The sequence below is a fragment of the Barbus barbus genome (assembly GCF_936440315.1).
Source record: "Barbus barbus genome assembly, chromosome: 28".
NCBI lineage: Eukaryota > Metazoa > Chordata > Actinopteri > Cypriniformes > Cyprinidae > Barbus > Barbus barbus.
Genome location: NC_136756.1, coordinates 5,907,446 through 5,921,081, shown reverse-complemented (window position 1 = coordinate 5,921,081; position 13,636 = coordinate 5,907,446). Strand labels below are relative to the sequence as shown.

The 13,636-nt window shown below is 39.3% G+C and overlaps 1 protein-coding gene across 1 annotated transcript in view; it reads left to right on the top strand.

The window, feature by feature from the left end:
• Positions 1 to 259: 259 nt before the first annotated feature.
• Positions 260 to 13,636, top strand: part of LOC306848033 (histone-lysine N-methyltransferase PRDM16-like) — a gene marked incomplete at its 5' end in the record, with an annotated part of 239,893 nt that continues 226,516 nt past the window's right edge. The window contains one exon of the mRNA XM_079382345.1: positions 260 to 296. Within this exon, the coding sequence (XP_079238471.1) occupies positions 260 to 296 (37 nt within the window). The remainder of the gene's footprint in view (positions 297 to 13,636) is intronic.

Sequence of the window (13,636 nt, the reverse complement as noted above, 5' to 3'; positions counted from 1 at the left end):
AGGTGGGGGGAGATCCGAGATGTTGCGGAGCGAGAGGAGGAGGAGGGAAAGAGATAAGTGATCTAAAGGAGACACGATAGGACAAAAAGTGATGATGATGAATACATTGGAAAGTTTTTTGGCCCTGACGAGGGTGTCAGATTGAATGGCCTGTGCGCATGTGCGAAGGTGTCCAAACTGACAATGCTCGTGAGATGAAGATAGCGCTGCTGCTGCTTCTGAGCTCAAGGAGGACGCGAGGAATCTACAAGCCGACAAGATGAGATCCAAGGCGAGGGCGAGAAAACTGGCCAAAAGTAGGTCCTTCTTGCGCTTCTTTCGCTCCCGAGCGGCCGCGCGGTACTTTGAACCCTAGCGCACATCACCAAAGTGTCATTTTCATTGATCAGTTCCTGCTGAGAGCGCGTCTTTGTCCGGTGCGTTTGTTTTTCAGCACTCAATTGCATTGCAATCGCTCAAAATCGCCGTGATCCGCGGCGTCCACCCTTTAGACCAGATGCTGCCTTGGTGTGCTTCTTCAGAAGTTTCTTGTAGCTATATGTGATGGTGCTTTGGCTGAAATGGTCAGGAGCGCGTTTCCACGCCGCGTTGTTTCACTCTCTTGTTTTAGCGAAGTCGAGAAACCGTAGAGAATTGTTACACGAAAGTTAGCGAAGAGTTGTCGAAAGGGATAGTAACTTTTTTATTGAGTGGTTCCAGGTCTTGTGAAATCATATTCCTGCTTGTTGAAATAGTGGGCGCTCTAGCACTGCTCATGGACCCCAGGACGCACAGAGAGAGTGTGGAGATCTCCAGAGCTTTCAGCCTGATCGCTGGATGCAATAGAAGAAGGAATATCACGCAAACTGGACAATTCTTCCGATAATCTTAAATTAGGAGCTCGCGTTTAGGATTCTTTGTCCTCTGGGGTCTGTCGCGGCTTCATCTGCGAATGGCAAATCAATAATGCATACATGTCATAGTGAAGCAAATAGAGTCTGGACTCTTTCAAAGGCGAGGGAAAAGTGTGTAAATCCAACGCTATGTCTTTGGTTATTGTTTGTTTGGCTTTCATTTGTATTAAGACTTGTTTGTAATAGGTAGGATTTTGCACTCCAGCTATAACTTTTGCATGCGATTATTCCCTGAAATGTGGGCACAGTCATCGCTCGTCCGATTCATTAGGAAAGGCTTCCTTTTTTATTTTCATGTATTAAATGGCTACATCATTTTTAAGTATTCACGGACAATTGTAACGAAGTAAATATCAAGCTATACGATGTTTTAATATCTGCTCCCAGAAGAAAACGATTTATACTTAGCTGAAGATAGCTTAAACAAGCGGTGTGTGAAACAGATGCAACAGTATGCTATATGTTTCAGTGGTCATATATTAAAATATCAAGACATTATCTTAGCCTCTCTGAAGATACGCAGGAGAGCACGCGTGGGCCCGTGACCTGTTGATTCAAATGACCAGGGAGTACGTACAGCCAGATTGTTTTGGGACAGAAAAGTGGGCCTCGATATTTTCTCAAGCACATCTCAGAACTTCTGTAGCACACGGTGACTTGTGAGAATCTCTATTAACAGGTCAGACTGTCGTTTTTCGTCTTTTTGTTGTTGGTCATTCAAGATAAATTCGGGTTTGTGTTGGAGGTCAGGACAGTGACACGACAACTCCCTTGAATGGTCAAACCATATGCATAGACTTTCTTTTATTTACATTTAAAGGCATGTATTGTGTCGTCCTTTTTTGTGTTGGAGAGTGTGAAAGGCCTGATTCATTAAAAACGACTGATATAGCCTATTCTTATTTCGTGTATAACTTGTTTCATCTCATTGTTTTGAACAACCAGTGTTCTGCTATTCCAGATTTATATTTGACATAGACCTATTCACTTTATGACTGCATTCAATCTGTCTGCGATATCATCGAGTTAAGATGTTTATTAAAGTTTGCGTGTGCATGGAGATTTAATATGTTTCCTATTTATCCCAATTCCTTTTAATTTAAATGACGGCGAGCGTATGCAGATTATATAGCAAATTGTGTATTATTAATATTATCATCATCATTATTTTAGAAAAAACATAATTAAAGTGATTTTTTAAAATTATACCTTTCGTTTTTTTATTAGCCTTTATTCTTCTTAAAATATGTCGAAGCTATTTTAAAACGCAAATTATGTAATATACACACACATTTCAATTGTATTATTATTCTCTCAGGTTGACAGTTTGCCGTTTCGTAATTAGCCTACCAAAGAAATTACAGGTATGTCCGAGAAGCGTCTTAAATATGATAATTATTATTATTATTATTATTATTTTTACGAGACACCGTCGGTCACTGCTTTTAATTATTTTTCATACCTCAATGCAGTCAAATATCCTAACTATAATTGTGTTTAATTAAACATTATTATACAATGTTAATGTGGGCTGCAAGTAAAGCACAAACCACCATCTGGCGGCTGGATCATCTGCTATTAGTGAACGAATCGAGTGGCCATAAACGCAGGTAGTTACAAGAGCTTGATTTATAATGTTAGGCCCTTCATTCATTTTTTCGACGAGGTTTTAATGCTTTCTGATTGAAAATGAATATTCTGTGGCTTATTCATAACTGTCGAGTCACTTAGTTAAAGCTTTGTCTTTGATATATTATCATAAGATAGTTTAAGTTGAGTTTCAGAGAGATATCGGTTTGTCCTGGCGCCAGGTAAGCGTGTATTCGCCTAACACAGCCTCCCTCCTCTCTCTTTCTCTCTCTCTCTCTGTAGGTTTATTTGAACCATTAGCAACCGTTTTGTCATTTTAATAGCATAGTCGTATTTTAAATGTGAAAGTGTAATTTTAAGGGGAAAAAGAGCGTGAAATTTGTGTTATGTATTTGTAATATTGGAAACAATTAATTATTTTGAAACTAGTTGGGGTTGCGTGTCTAGTAATCAATAATGAACTCAAATGAGGCCTGGGCTCTGTCACAAAAAAAACGGTGTTGAAGGACATTTTTCTGGTTTCCAGTGTATGCGCTGCATTACAATATATACATGTGTACAGTAAATGACGTCACACACACACACACACACAAAATATTATGTCACAACATTCATATTTATTAATTTGAAACTACAGTGAAGTGACAAATCTAAACTGCCACAGAGATGTCTTGCAGATATATGCATTTTTGCACGATGGTATTTATTTAGTTACACATTTGAAACCTGTTTAAACCCTTGTTTAATGTTTTATTCTCAGGTTCTTTGTTTTGCCCCCCCCCCCCCCCCCACGTAAATGTGGGCTTTAATTTTCCCTGATGCTGTCTTTGAAGAGAGAAAGAAAAAGTTTCACTTCGAAATAAAATAGCAATGGATAACAAATCAAAATGTTCTTGTGTAGCTTATGTTGTTTTGACACAAGTAATAAAATCAAGCCATAACACTGTAAAGCTGTGTGGAAGACACAGTCTGTCAGCACTCAAAACTGGGCTTTAACAGGCAAAATGGCTGATATTTAGCTTCAAGCTAGCCGAATATGTATGTGCACAATATGCTTTCACACATGAGAGCTGGTGGACAGACTAATGGTGCGTGAGCCATTAGAGACGTATAACTCCTCACACATAATCTATGAGATGTAAGTTTGTCTTTGATAAGAAGTTCTTGTTAAAAGCCATAGTTAGACTGGAAGAACTGTGAGAAAATCATTTAATGACCGTGTGTGCAACGTGCAACCACACACACACGCACAGGTGAGCATGTCTTTGTTTCAATGCTGACAGAGTGACTGATATTAACCATAATGAAACCAGTCTGAATTTGTATTTGATAATGTTGCAATTCTGGCATGTAATGCTGCGCACAGAATGCATGCATATACATATTCGTCCTCAACGGGAGCTTGTAGGGCAGCCTTTGACCAGCCGGCCTGCTTAGTTAACCCCAATCTTGAGCGAGAGGAAATGTTGATGGGTGGCTTATGGAGCGCAGGCAGAGCTGGCACAGTTTCCCCTTCGAGAGCGAGCGCCTGCCCACCTGAGCTGAATCGCCCTGTGCTTCCCAAATGTGAGGCAGCTCCAACTCAACCTTGCTCACATTTGTCACACGTCATTCATTCTGCTTAGTCTTTTTTGCACTGTACAGCGCTGTTGTTGTTCTCTTGTGGCACCTCTTTATGACATCACAGTGACTCGCTCGTGGGAGGGCCTTTTCCGCGTGTGTCCAAACACTGTTTCAGCTGTTCTCTGCCGCACTGGAACTGCACACCCTTTTTTTTTTTTTTTTTTTCCTTTTTCGTTCACCCAACTGTAGGAAAAGTCACTTTTCTTACCATGCTTTGGCAGTCATGTGCATACCTTAAAGATGACTTTAGTTTCTTGCCGCGTTTCCTCCCAGCATAATGCATTTTATTTGTTTCTCAAGTCAGGTTTTTTAAGAAAAAGTGGATATATAAGAGCAGGTCCCCATGCTGTGGAGCAGAGCGGGGTGCAGCGTGCAGTAGGGGAAAGACAGCCATTACAGAATTGTTAAAGCCATGTCTGCGAGAGAGACGTGCTTATCATGTTACATCCCAGGCTGTCTGCAACTCCTTGGCCGTAGAAGCAAACGCACTGCTGTTTTTTTAAGGTGTTTGAGTGAAGTGTAGCTCATTATTCTTTCTTGCTAAGAGTGTTGTCTGGTAGCTGCTACAGAACCCTAAAGTAGTCATTTATTTAGAATAATTATGTTGGTGAAAATATTTGCACTGCATTCTTGTACTGAGACACAAAATTTAGTCTGTTTGCAATTATTATATTTTAATTTTTTTTTAATTGTAATATATATATATATATATATATATATATATATATATATATATATATATATATATATATATATTCATTCATTCTTGAATTTAATACAGTAAATGTACACTATAAAAATGCTGGGTTATTTGGCAACCCAATGCTGGATAAATATTGTTTATTTTGACCCAGTTAGCCGGGTTATATACATTTTTGTTGGGTTGTTTATTGACACAGTGCCATGTCAAGGAATGTCACATTAATTATTTAGTTTAAACAACAATATTGCATTCTAAAATCTCTGTTATGTGTATTTTTGAAAGGGACAGCTTATATATTATTTTGAATAAATGGCAAGTCAGTCTTTGACAATCATAAAATACTCAAAAACATTTAGAAAAATGTTTTAAGAAGTGGCAGGAACAGCCTTGGTGAACTGGCATCTGTTGGGGGATAACAGTTTTGCATGTGCAGTCAACAACATGAACACATACAATGATCAAGGCATTCTCAGAATAACCTTTCCTGAAGTCAGTATTAAATAAATGCTGATCCAGGATCAGCATCCACTGCTCAGCATACAGTACTCTCTCGTATATGTGCAAACAAGCACTGGTCTCAGCTCTGCAGCACTTCTGGCTAAAATAAAAAAAACAAAACAAAAAAAACATACACACTGAAACTTCTTCTGCATTACGACCTCAGAAAGCTCTGTTCCTGGAGTCGGTCGATACTGTACAAGGAAAAAGCAGCTTTGTACACCCACCGGGAAGGACTGTGAGAAATAATTAACCCTGCATCATGTGTTCAGGGTTGCTAATTTTAGGCCGTAAAACGTCTTGGTGTCGTAACTCCTGCCCAGAAAGAAGCGCCAGGAAAGTTTCCATCCAACATTTCAAGGCACCCAGCTGTGCCGCATTTCAACGGCGAGCCAAATTAATATCGTTATGAACAATCCACATTCAACAAAAGCTGAGCTCGAAGTCAAAGAATTTCTCACGACTGTGTTTGTTGGTTTTATAAAAACTACAAGGGGGCTAATAATGTTTTGTGTGTGTGTGTGTGTGTGTGTGTGTGTGGGGGGGCATTTACATGCACTGAAATGAACATACTCAGGAATTAGTTTCTGAAGGGAAATTCCTCGTTTTTTTTAATCCCTTGTAGCAATGCACAACATAATTCTCCCGTAGAAGCGAACACGTTTCCTATAAATCCAAGCAGGCTAAGCTGGTGGTTTTGGGGATGTTTAGAGTGGCAGTTCACCCTCTCAGTGAGGACATACTGTACACACACGTAATTCCCCGCTGAAGTTCCCATGCATCAGCACAGCTACCGTGGACTGTTTGGCCAGACCTTGATGTTGCATCCTTTGGCGATAAGAGAGTGGATGTCATTCCCCAGTGGGCCACTTGAGTCGAGCATTACCGCTCGCCGCTCACTTTCAACTTTACCAGTGAGCGCATTTTCAAAGGGCCCGGCCTCCACATTTATCTTTTGAACTCATCTCCTGTCCTCCATCTTTTGTCATTACCGGGGAAGATGGGCAGCTCTGTCTTATTAAGATGGTATGACGTGCCGTAATGGCAGCGGTAGAGTCGTTTTCTACTTTAGAGATAGAGTGCTTAGATTTGCTTTGATAAAGACGTCTTTCATGTTTCCAAAGCCCTCTGTCAGCCCATCATCATTTCTCATAATTGGACTGTGCGGTATGCTGGGATCCACTGTAATTGAACCATCATTATCCAGTGACTTTCTCAGCCTATATTTGCTTAATGCTTAACTTTTCTTTGTTCACGAGCGAGGGGTGGGATCGTGCGGCGTGTACCAGATGAATGCTCTTGCTTACTGCCCCTTCAACTATTTTTGTCCCTGAAAATTGGCTTAATTACGTGAACGGTTGTTTCTCTTTGCTCTGCGTCGCAACACAATTAGTCCATCTCCCTGGCTGCAATTTGTTTTCATAAAAAACGAGAGTGTTGGCACGCTGATTATGAAGCTCTCGCTCTCGAGGGAGAGGCGGCACTATTGGTGTGTTAAATTTCATTAACTACAGTGTAGCTTACTGGAAAAATATATAAAACCTCAAGCTGCCGCCATTTTCTTTAACCACTTTAAGGCCGACATCCTAAACAAATCATTACTGGCACACACCAACCCTGGCCACTTTCTTGCACTTCATGTAAGTTTCATGCTCATTCATCTTCATTCAATAAATCGTTCAATAAATGATTCTCAAAATCGCAGAACAGCATTTCTGCTTTTTTTTTAACAGGTGAATGCTGAAACTTTATGTACATTTCAGGCTCATTAATCTTCATTTAGTAAATGATCCATAAATAAATGATTGTTCAATAAATTATACAAAAAAAATCATCTTTATACAGGACACTATTTGAAAAAAAAAACTTTGTATTTTTTTTTAAATACTGTAGTAAGATTAAGATAATGTGGTTTAGTTATGATGCATTTTCAGAGGATATTTGCATAATCTCGTCTTTACTGTCACCTTTCAATAGGCTGCTAGATCTAAAGCGTGTGGCATATGGGTGTTTTCTCTTCGGTCAAAAGAAAAAAAAATACTAAAGCCCTCGTCAGATTGTTAGTGAAATGCTGAGAAGGGGTTTTTAGGGAGTCAGCAAAACATTTCAAGATGGGCTATTAACTTCAATCTCGAACTGCGATTTGCCTGTCCGTGAAAGCTCAGGCTCTCTCCAGTGAGGCTCCGGTTCCAGCGTAATGATGAGGCTTTGTGTGAAAATATTGAATTGCAAAAACATCCAGTGTGTGAGCTTGTGTGAATGTGCCTTTCAGCGCAGCGCCGGCACTAAACTTGCGGTGTCTGAGTGATGGACAACAAATGGCATTTTGTGCTGGGCAGACGCCCCATCTCTGGGAGTCAGGCTTGAGGGGCCGTTATCAGAAGTGCATCTGACCCCTGGATATTTCACCGCCTCTGTCAGCCATCTGACACTGGAGTCTGACGCGTCCTAACAAATGAAATGGAAACCTGAATATGGCTTTTTGTCAGTCGAAGGCAAGCATGGCTTCAGTTGATTGTACATCAAACATTTAAAAGTTACGCTTTCTTCTGAAACATGTAGCTTTGAACTGTGAGTTGAGGAACTGTGTTTTATGAAGCTATATGCTACTCATAATTCAAAGTTGTTTACTTTTGAAGCTTTAAGTACCAAACTAAAAACCAGCAATAAAACTAGAAAATACCATCATTTATACACAGTGGCAGCATTTAACTCAATATGGTCATATTATTTTGCATACTGAAACATAAAAGAACGGAAGACTTAAAAAGAATCATTGAATCATTTTTCTATTTTTGGACCTGGTACGTTCTCAATCTGAACTGACAGATTCTCAGAAATTAATCAGGCATTCTAAATGCTTAAGGGGTGGACATTTTAGGTGAGCCTGTTCTTTACCGCACTATCTGTGTATGCAATGCAGTGTGATTTTATCACAGTACACCAATACTCATTGTAAAAAAGTAGCTTTTTACTAGAAATGCCATTCTGTTCTGAAAACGGTTCTGAGTTACTGTTAATAGAATAGCTACTTGTAGTTAGTTTACTCTCCAAAACTGAGCTAAAAAAGCTAACATTTTATAAGTTGGAACAAACTTGCCAGTTGTTTTCTCATCCTCAGAAATGTCTGATAGTATATAGGACTTACTCACTTGACTTAAACAGGCCTGTTCACACCATTGATAACCATATAGATTACGGTAGCGCTTTATTTTACAGTCTTGCTCCACATATACATACTATGTACTTATTATAGCAATTCTAATAACTGAGGATATCCAGAATGTACCCTTTACCTAACCTTAACCCATGTAGTTACTATGTACACTGTAAGTGTAATCACTGTAAAATAAAGTATAACCCAGATAACTAGAACAATAACTATATTAGCGTTCACACAAGCAGACGATAACATATAACACACTGAAGTGTAATATAATGAAGTAAAGGACCATTAATTAATGCATATTAATATCTGTGCCACAATCTCAGTTTTTAATATGTGTGTTAAAGGGATAGTTCAACCAAAAGTGAAAATTCTGTCATTAATTACTCACCGTCATGTCGTTCCAAACCGGTAAAACCTTCGTTCATCTTCAGAACACAAATGAAGATATTTTTGATACATTCTGAGAGCTCTCTGACCCTCCATAGACAGCAAGGATCCTAACATGATCAAGGCTCATAAACGCATTAAGGACATCGTTAAAATAATCCATGTGACATCAGTGGTTCAACCGTAATGTTATATAGCTGTGAGAATACTGTGTGCAAAGAAAACAAAAACAAAGACTTTATTCAACAAATTGTCTCCTCCACGTCACCCTATAGTGCCATTTTGGAGAGTATCTCATACGTAAACGACATATGTACGCGGATACGCTGTTTATGTTGTTTACGCTTTAATCTGACCGTAAACAACGTATCCGCGTACATACGTTGCATATGTTGTTTACGTATGTAATACTCTCCAAAATGGTGCCAGGGTGACACAATTGTTGAATAAAGCCCTTATTTTTGTTTTCTTTGCGCACAAAAAGTATTCTTGTAGCTTTGTAAACTTACAGTTGAACCCCTGATGTTACATGGATTATTTTAACGATCTCCTTGCTGTGTTTTTGAGCCTTGATTGTGTTAGGATCCTTGCTGTCTATGGAAGGGTCAGAGAGCTCTCGGAATTCATCAAACATATCTCCATTTGTGTTCCGAAGATGAACGAAGGTCTTAAAGGTTTGGAACGACATGAGAGTGAGTAATTAATGAAAGAATTTTCATTTTTGGGTGAACTATCCTAATTAATTTATATTGCGCATCTAGTAGGCAGTGTGGAAACGCGTGCATGCCTCCAGTTTAGGTCCATTTAGAGGCCTGTTGCTGGCTCTGTGCAATAATGTTAATGAGAGGAGCTGTTGAATTCTGGGAGGGTCTACAAGTTGGCCGTATGTCAGGTCCCCCGCACCCTCTCGGTTACTTCCCCCGGCCCTTTTCTCTCTGTGAACCCCATGTTGGCACCGGTGCCCCTTTTCCGACTGCTGTCCACTTCAGCTCCTACCCCTTTCTCTCTCTTCTCTCTCTTGTGTTTTTCTTCTTCTTTATTTCACCCGCTCTTCCTCTGCTCTGGAAGCTCCAGCACAGGCCTTTGAAAGGATGCGGCGCTTTGTCTCTGCGATAAAAGATGCCATAGTTTCCCTTTTCCTCTCCTTTCTCCCCGTCCCTCAGCGGCTCTTGTAAAAGTGCAAATTGTCCCCTCCGAGGGGTTGTCCTCCTGGCTTCAGAAGGCCCCGATTTCAGCCTGTTAATTACGCTGAAGATTCCATCTCTGCAAAAAGAGCCGAGATTCCCACAACCACCTGGCCTTCTTATCTTGTCGGCTTTGATGGCAGGCACCCCACCCCTCGCCTCCTCCTCCCGCTCGTACCACACTTTTCTCTCTCTCACTCAGTAATAGAGGTTTTGAATTGCTTTCTGACCCTGACAAACTGCTCTTGTTGAAAAGCAGATGAGAGCAGGAACAGGAATGAACGCTGAGGGGGGGCGACGGTGTTGATGGGATTGAAGAGAGTTGGTGCGAGTTTGTATCAAGTCCGCCGCTGTTCAGACTGTAAAGGTAGGGGTTGTGCCAACTAGTCAGTTAGCGCTGCTGCTAGTCGACATGTTAGATCTGTTATGATTTGCTATGGATAACATGACTTCAGTTGGGCCTGTTCTGTACATGCTGACAGTCCACAAACTGCATACCATAATCTGTAACAGTCAAAAATATTTTACACATACATTTATTGTGATCAAAGCAAAAAATTGCTTAATGAAAACAGAAACTACTGGCATGAAAAAATAACCCAGCATTTAAATAAATAAATAAAACTAATATAAGGATTATGTAAAGAAATATAAAAAAATTATAAAAACATATTGCAGACAGATGACAAGAACACTTTTTGTGTAAATAGCGTCTAATTTAACTGACTTACTAAATTGTTACTGAATGGATTGTTTATGTTCAGTGGAAGTAAACGAATATATATGGAAATTTGTAAAATAACATTTACTTTTTGACTTTTGTTTTATCATAGGCTGCATTGATCTGAGCTTTTCTGAGTGGAAATAAAGTATTATTTGTTGATAATTTTGGCAACGTTCAGTTGAAAATTAAGGTGCATAAGATCAGATCAATGAGGCCTACAATCAATCAGTTCCAAAAAAAAGGACTAAATGAAAGAAAAAGTCGAAAAAAAGATTGAATCTAAGATTTGGTGGTAATATAGCATAATGAGGGATTTATAAGCCATTTTTGAAGTGTCATTCATTTTTGAAGTGTAACAGGTGGGGGAAAAAAGTAAAAAGAATTACAAAAATTATCTTTTTTTTGTGATAAAAATTAACTGCCATTTTCAGGAAAAAGAACATTCTCTCCAGGCATTTTATTTATTTATATATTTATTTATATATGTATGTATTTATTTATTTGGCTTTTTATCTTAATATGATGACAGAGAAATGACAGCGCAGTACAGGAATTTTTTTTTTTAAAGGAAATAATATTCTAAATCACACATTAATTGCTACATGTTTGAATCAACATAAGGCTGAGTAAGTCATGAAAGAATTTTCATTTTGGGGTTAACTATTCCCTTAAGTGGATCTCAGTTGGGACGTTTTAGCTCAACAACAGAGTGACAATCCCGAAACAAATTTGTTTTCCATTGCGTTTAATTTGCGGTGCTCTATTGAAACCCGAGCACCGATCAATATGTTCTCATCCCACTCCAGCAGTGCAGAGCTCCGCGTGAAAGAGCAAGAGAGATAGAGAAAGGCAGGATTGAGAGAGATCAAGGCTTTGGAAGGTAAACAAATTGCTCTATTATACCCTCTGTGTCTATGACATTATCATGGGATGTCTCAGGGGAGAGGCTTTCAGCAGATTAGAAGCGTCTACAAAGGGAAGAGGGACGTTGTACTGGCAGCGTGCCACAGTCCTCGTCCAGCCGGGAGATAATCATTAACTCCCCCTCACAAAGACACACGGCAGTCCGCTCGCTGGACCGCTCGGACGCTCTGCAAAGGCCAGGCCAGAGTAGCACACGAGCTTGAGGAGGAAGTATACCTGCCTTTTCAAATAAATATGTTGGCAACTTTTGATGCTTTTTGGTCTGGCCTAGTTCAGTTTGAAACTTTCATCATTTTCTCCACAGAGAAATTAATTTGAACAATAACTTATGAGCCAAAATTGTTAAGAAATTATATTTTTAATTTAATTTTTAAACTCCTAATCTCTAAATAGTTAAACTTGAAGACATTTATCCCAAACCAAGACTTACAGTAATACATATTATGCAATTTTTTGTTTATTTATTTCTTCATTAATTTCTTACACAAACTTATTTGCTATATATTTTATGTATGTATGTATGTATGTGTGTGTTTGTATATATATATATATATATATAATACATGCTTGTGTGTGTATTTATATATGCATATAATAAATATACACAGTACACACATATATTATGTAAACAAAAACTTTTATTTTGGATGCGATTAATCGCGATTATATACACTCACCTAAAGGATTATTAGGAACACCTGTTCAATTTCTCATTATCTAATCAACCAATCACATGGCAGTTGCTTCAATGCATTTAGGGGTGTGGTCCTGGTCAAGACAATCTCCTGAACTCCAAACTGAATGTCAGAATGGGAAAGAAAGGTGATTTAAACAATTTTGAGCGTGGCATGGTTGTTGGTGCCAGATGGGCCGGTCTGAGTATTTCACAATCTGCTCAGTTACTGGGATTTTCACGCACAACCATTTCTAGGGTTTACAAAGAATGGTGTGAAAAGGGAAAAACATCCAGTATGCGGCAGTCCTGTCGGCGAAAATGCCTTGTTGATGCTAGAGGTCAGAGGAGAATGGGCCGACTGATTCAAGCTGATAGAAGAGCAACTTTGACTGAAATAACCACTCGTTACAACCGAGGTATGCAGCAAAGCATTTGTGAAGCCACAACACGCACAACCTTGAGGCGGATGGGCTACAACAGCAGAGGACCCCACCGGGTACCACTCATCTCCACTACAAATAGGAAAAAGAAGCTACAATTTGCACGAGCTCACCAAAATTGGACGGTTGAAGACTGGAAAAATGTTGCCTGGTGGTGGTGGTGTAATGGTGTGGGGGAGGTTTTCTTGGCACACTTTAGGCCCCTTAGTGCCAATTGGGCATCGTTTAAATGCCACGGCCTACCTGAGCATTGTTTCTGACCATGTCCATCCCTTTATGACCACCATGTACCCATCCTCTGATGGCTACTTCCAGCAGGATAATGCACCATGTCACAAAGCTCAAATCATTTCAAATTGGTTTCTTGAACATGACAATGAGTTCACTGTACTAAAATGGCCCCCACAGTCACCAGATCTCAACCCAATAGAGCATCTTTGGGATGTGGTGGAACGGGAGCTTCGTGCCCTGGATGTGCATCCCACAAATCTCCATCAACTGCAAGATGCTATCCTATCAATATGGGCCAACATTTCTAAAGAATGCTTTCAGCACCTTGTTGAATCAATGCCACGTAGAATTAAGGCAGTTCTGAAGGTGAAAGGGGGTCAAACACAGTATTAGTATGGTGTTCCTAATAATCCTTTAGGTGAGTGTGTATATATATATATATATATATATACATACAATTTTTTTTCCCATTTATTATATTTATATTTATTTCATCGTATAGCCTACTGTTGTTATTGTTCTCTGTCTGTCATTGTTCTCTTGGTTTCAGAGGTTATATATTTTATATATGGCAGGTTTTTTTTTTTATTTTAA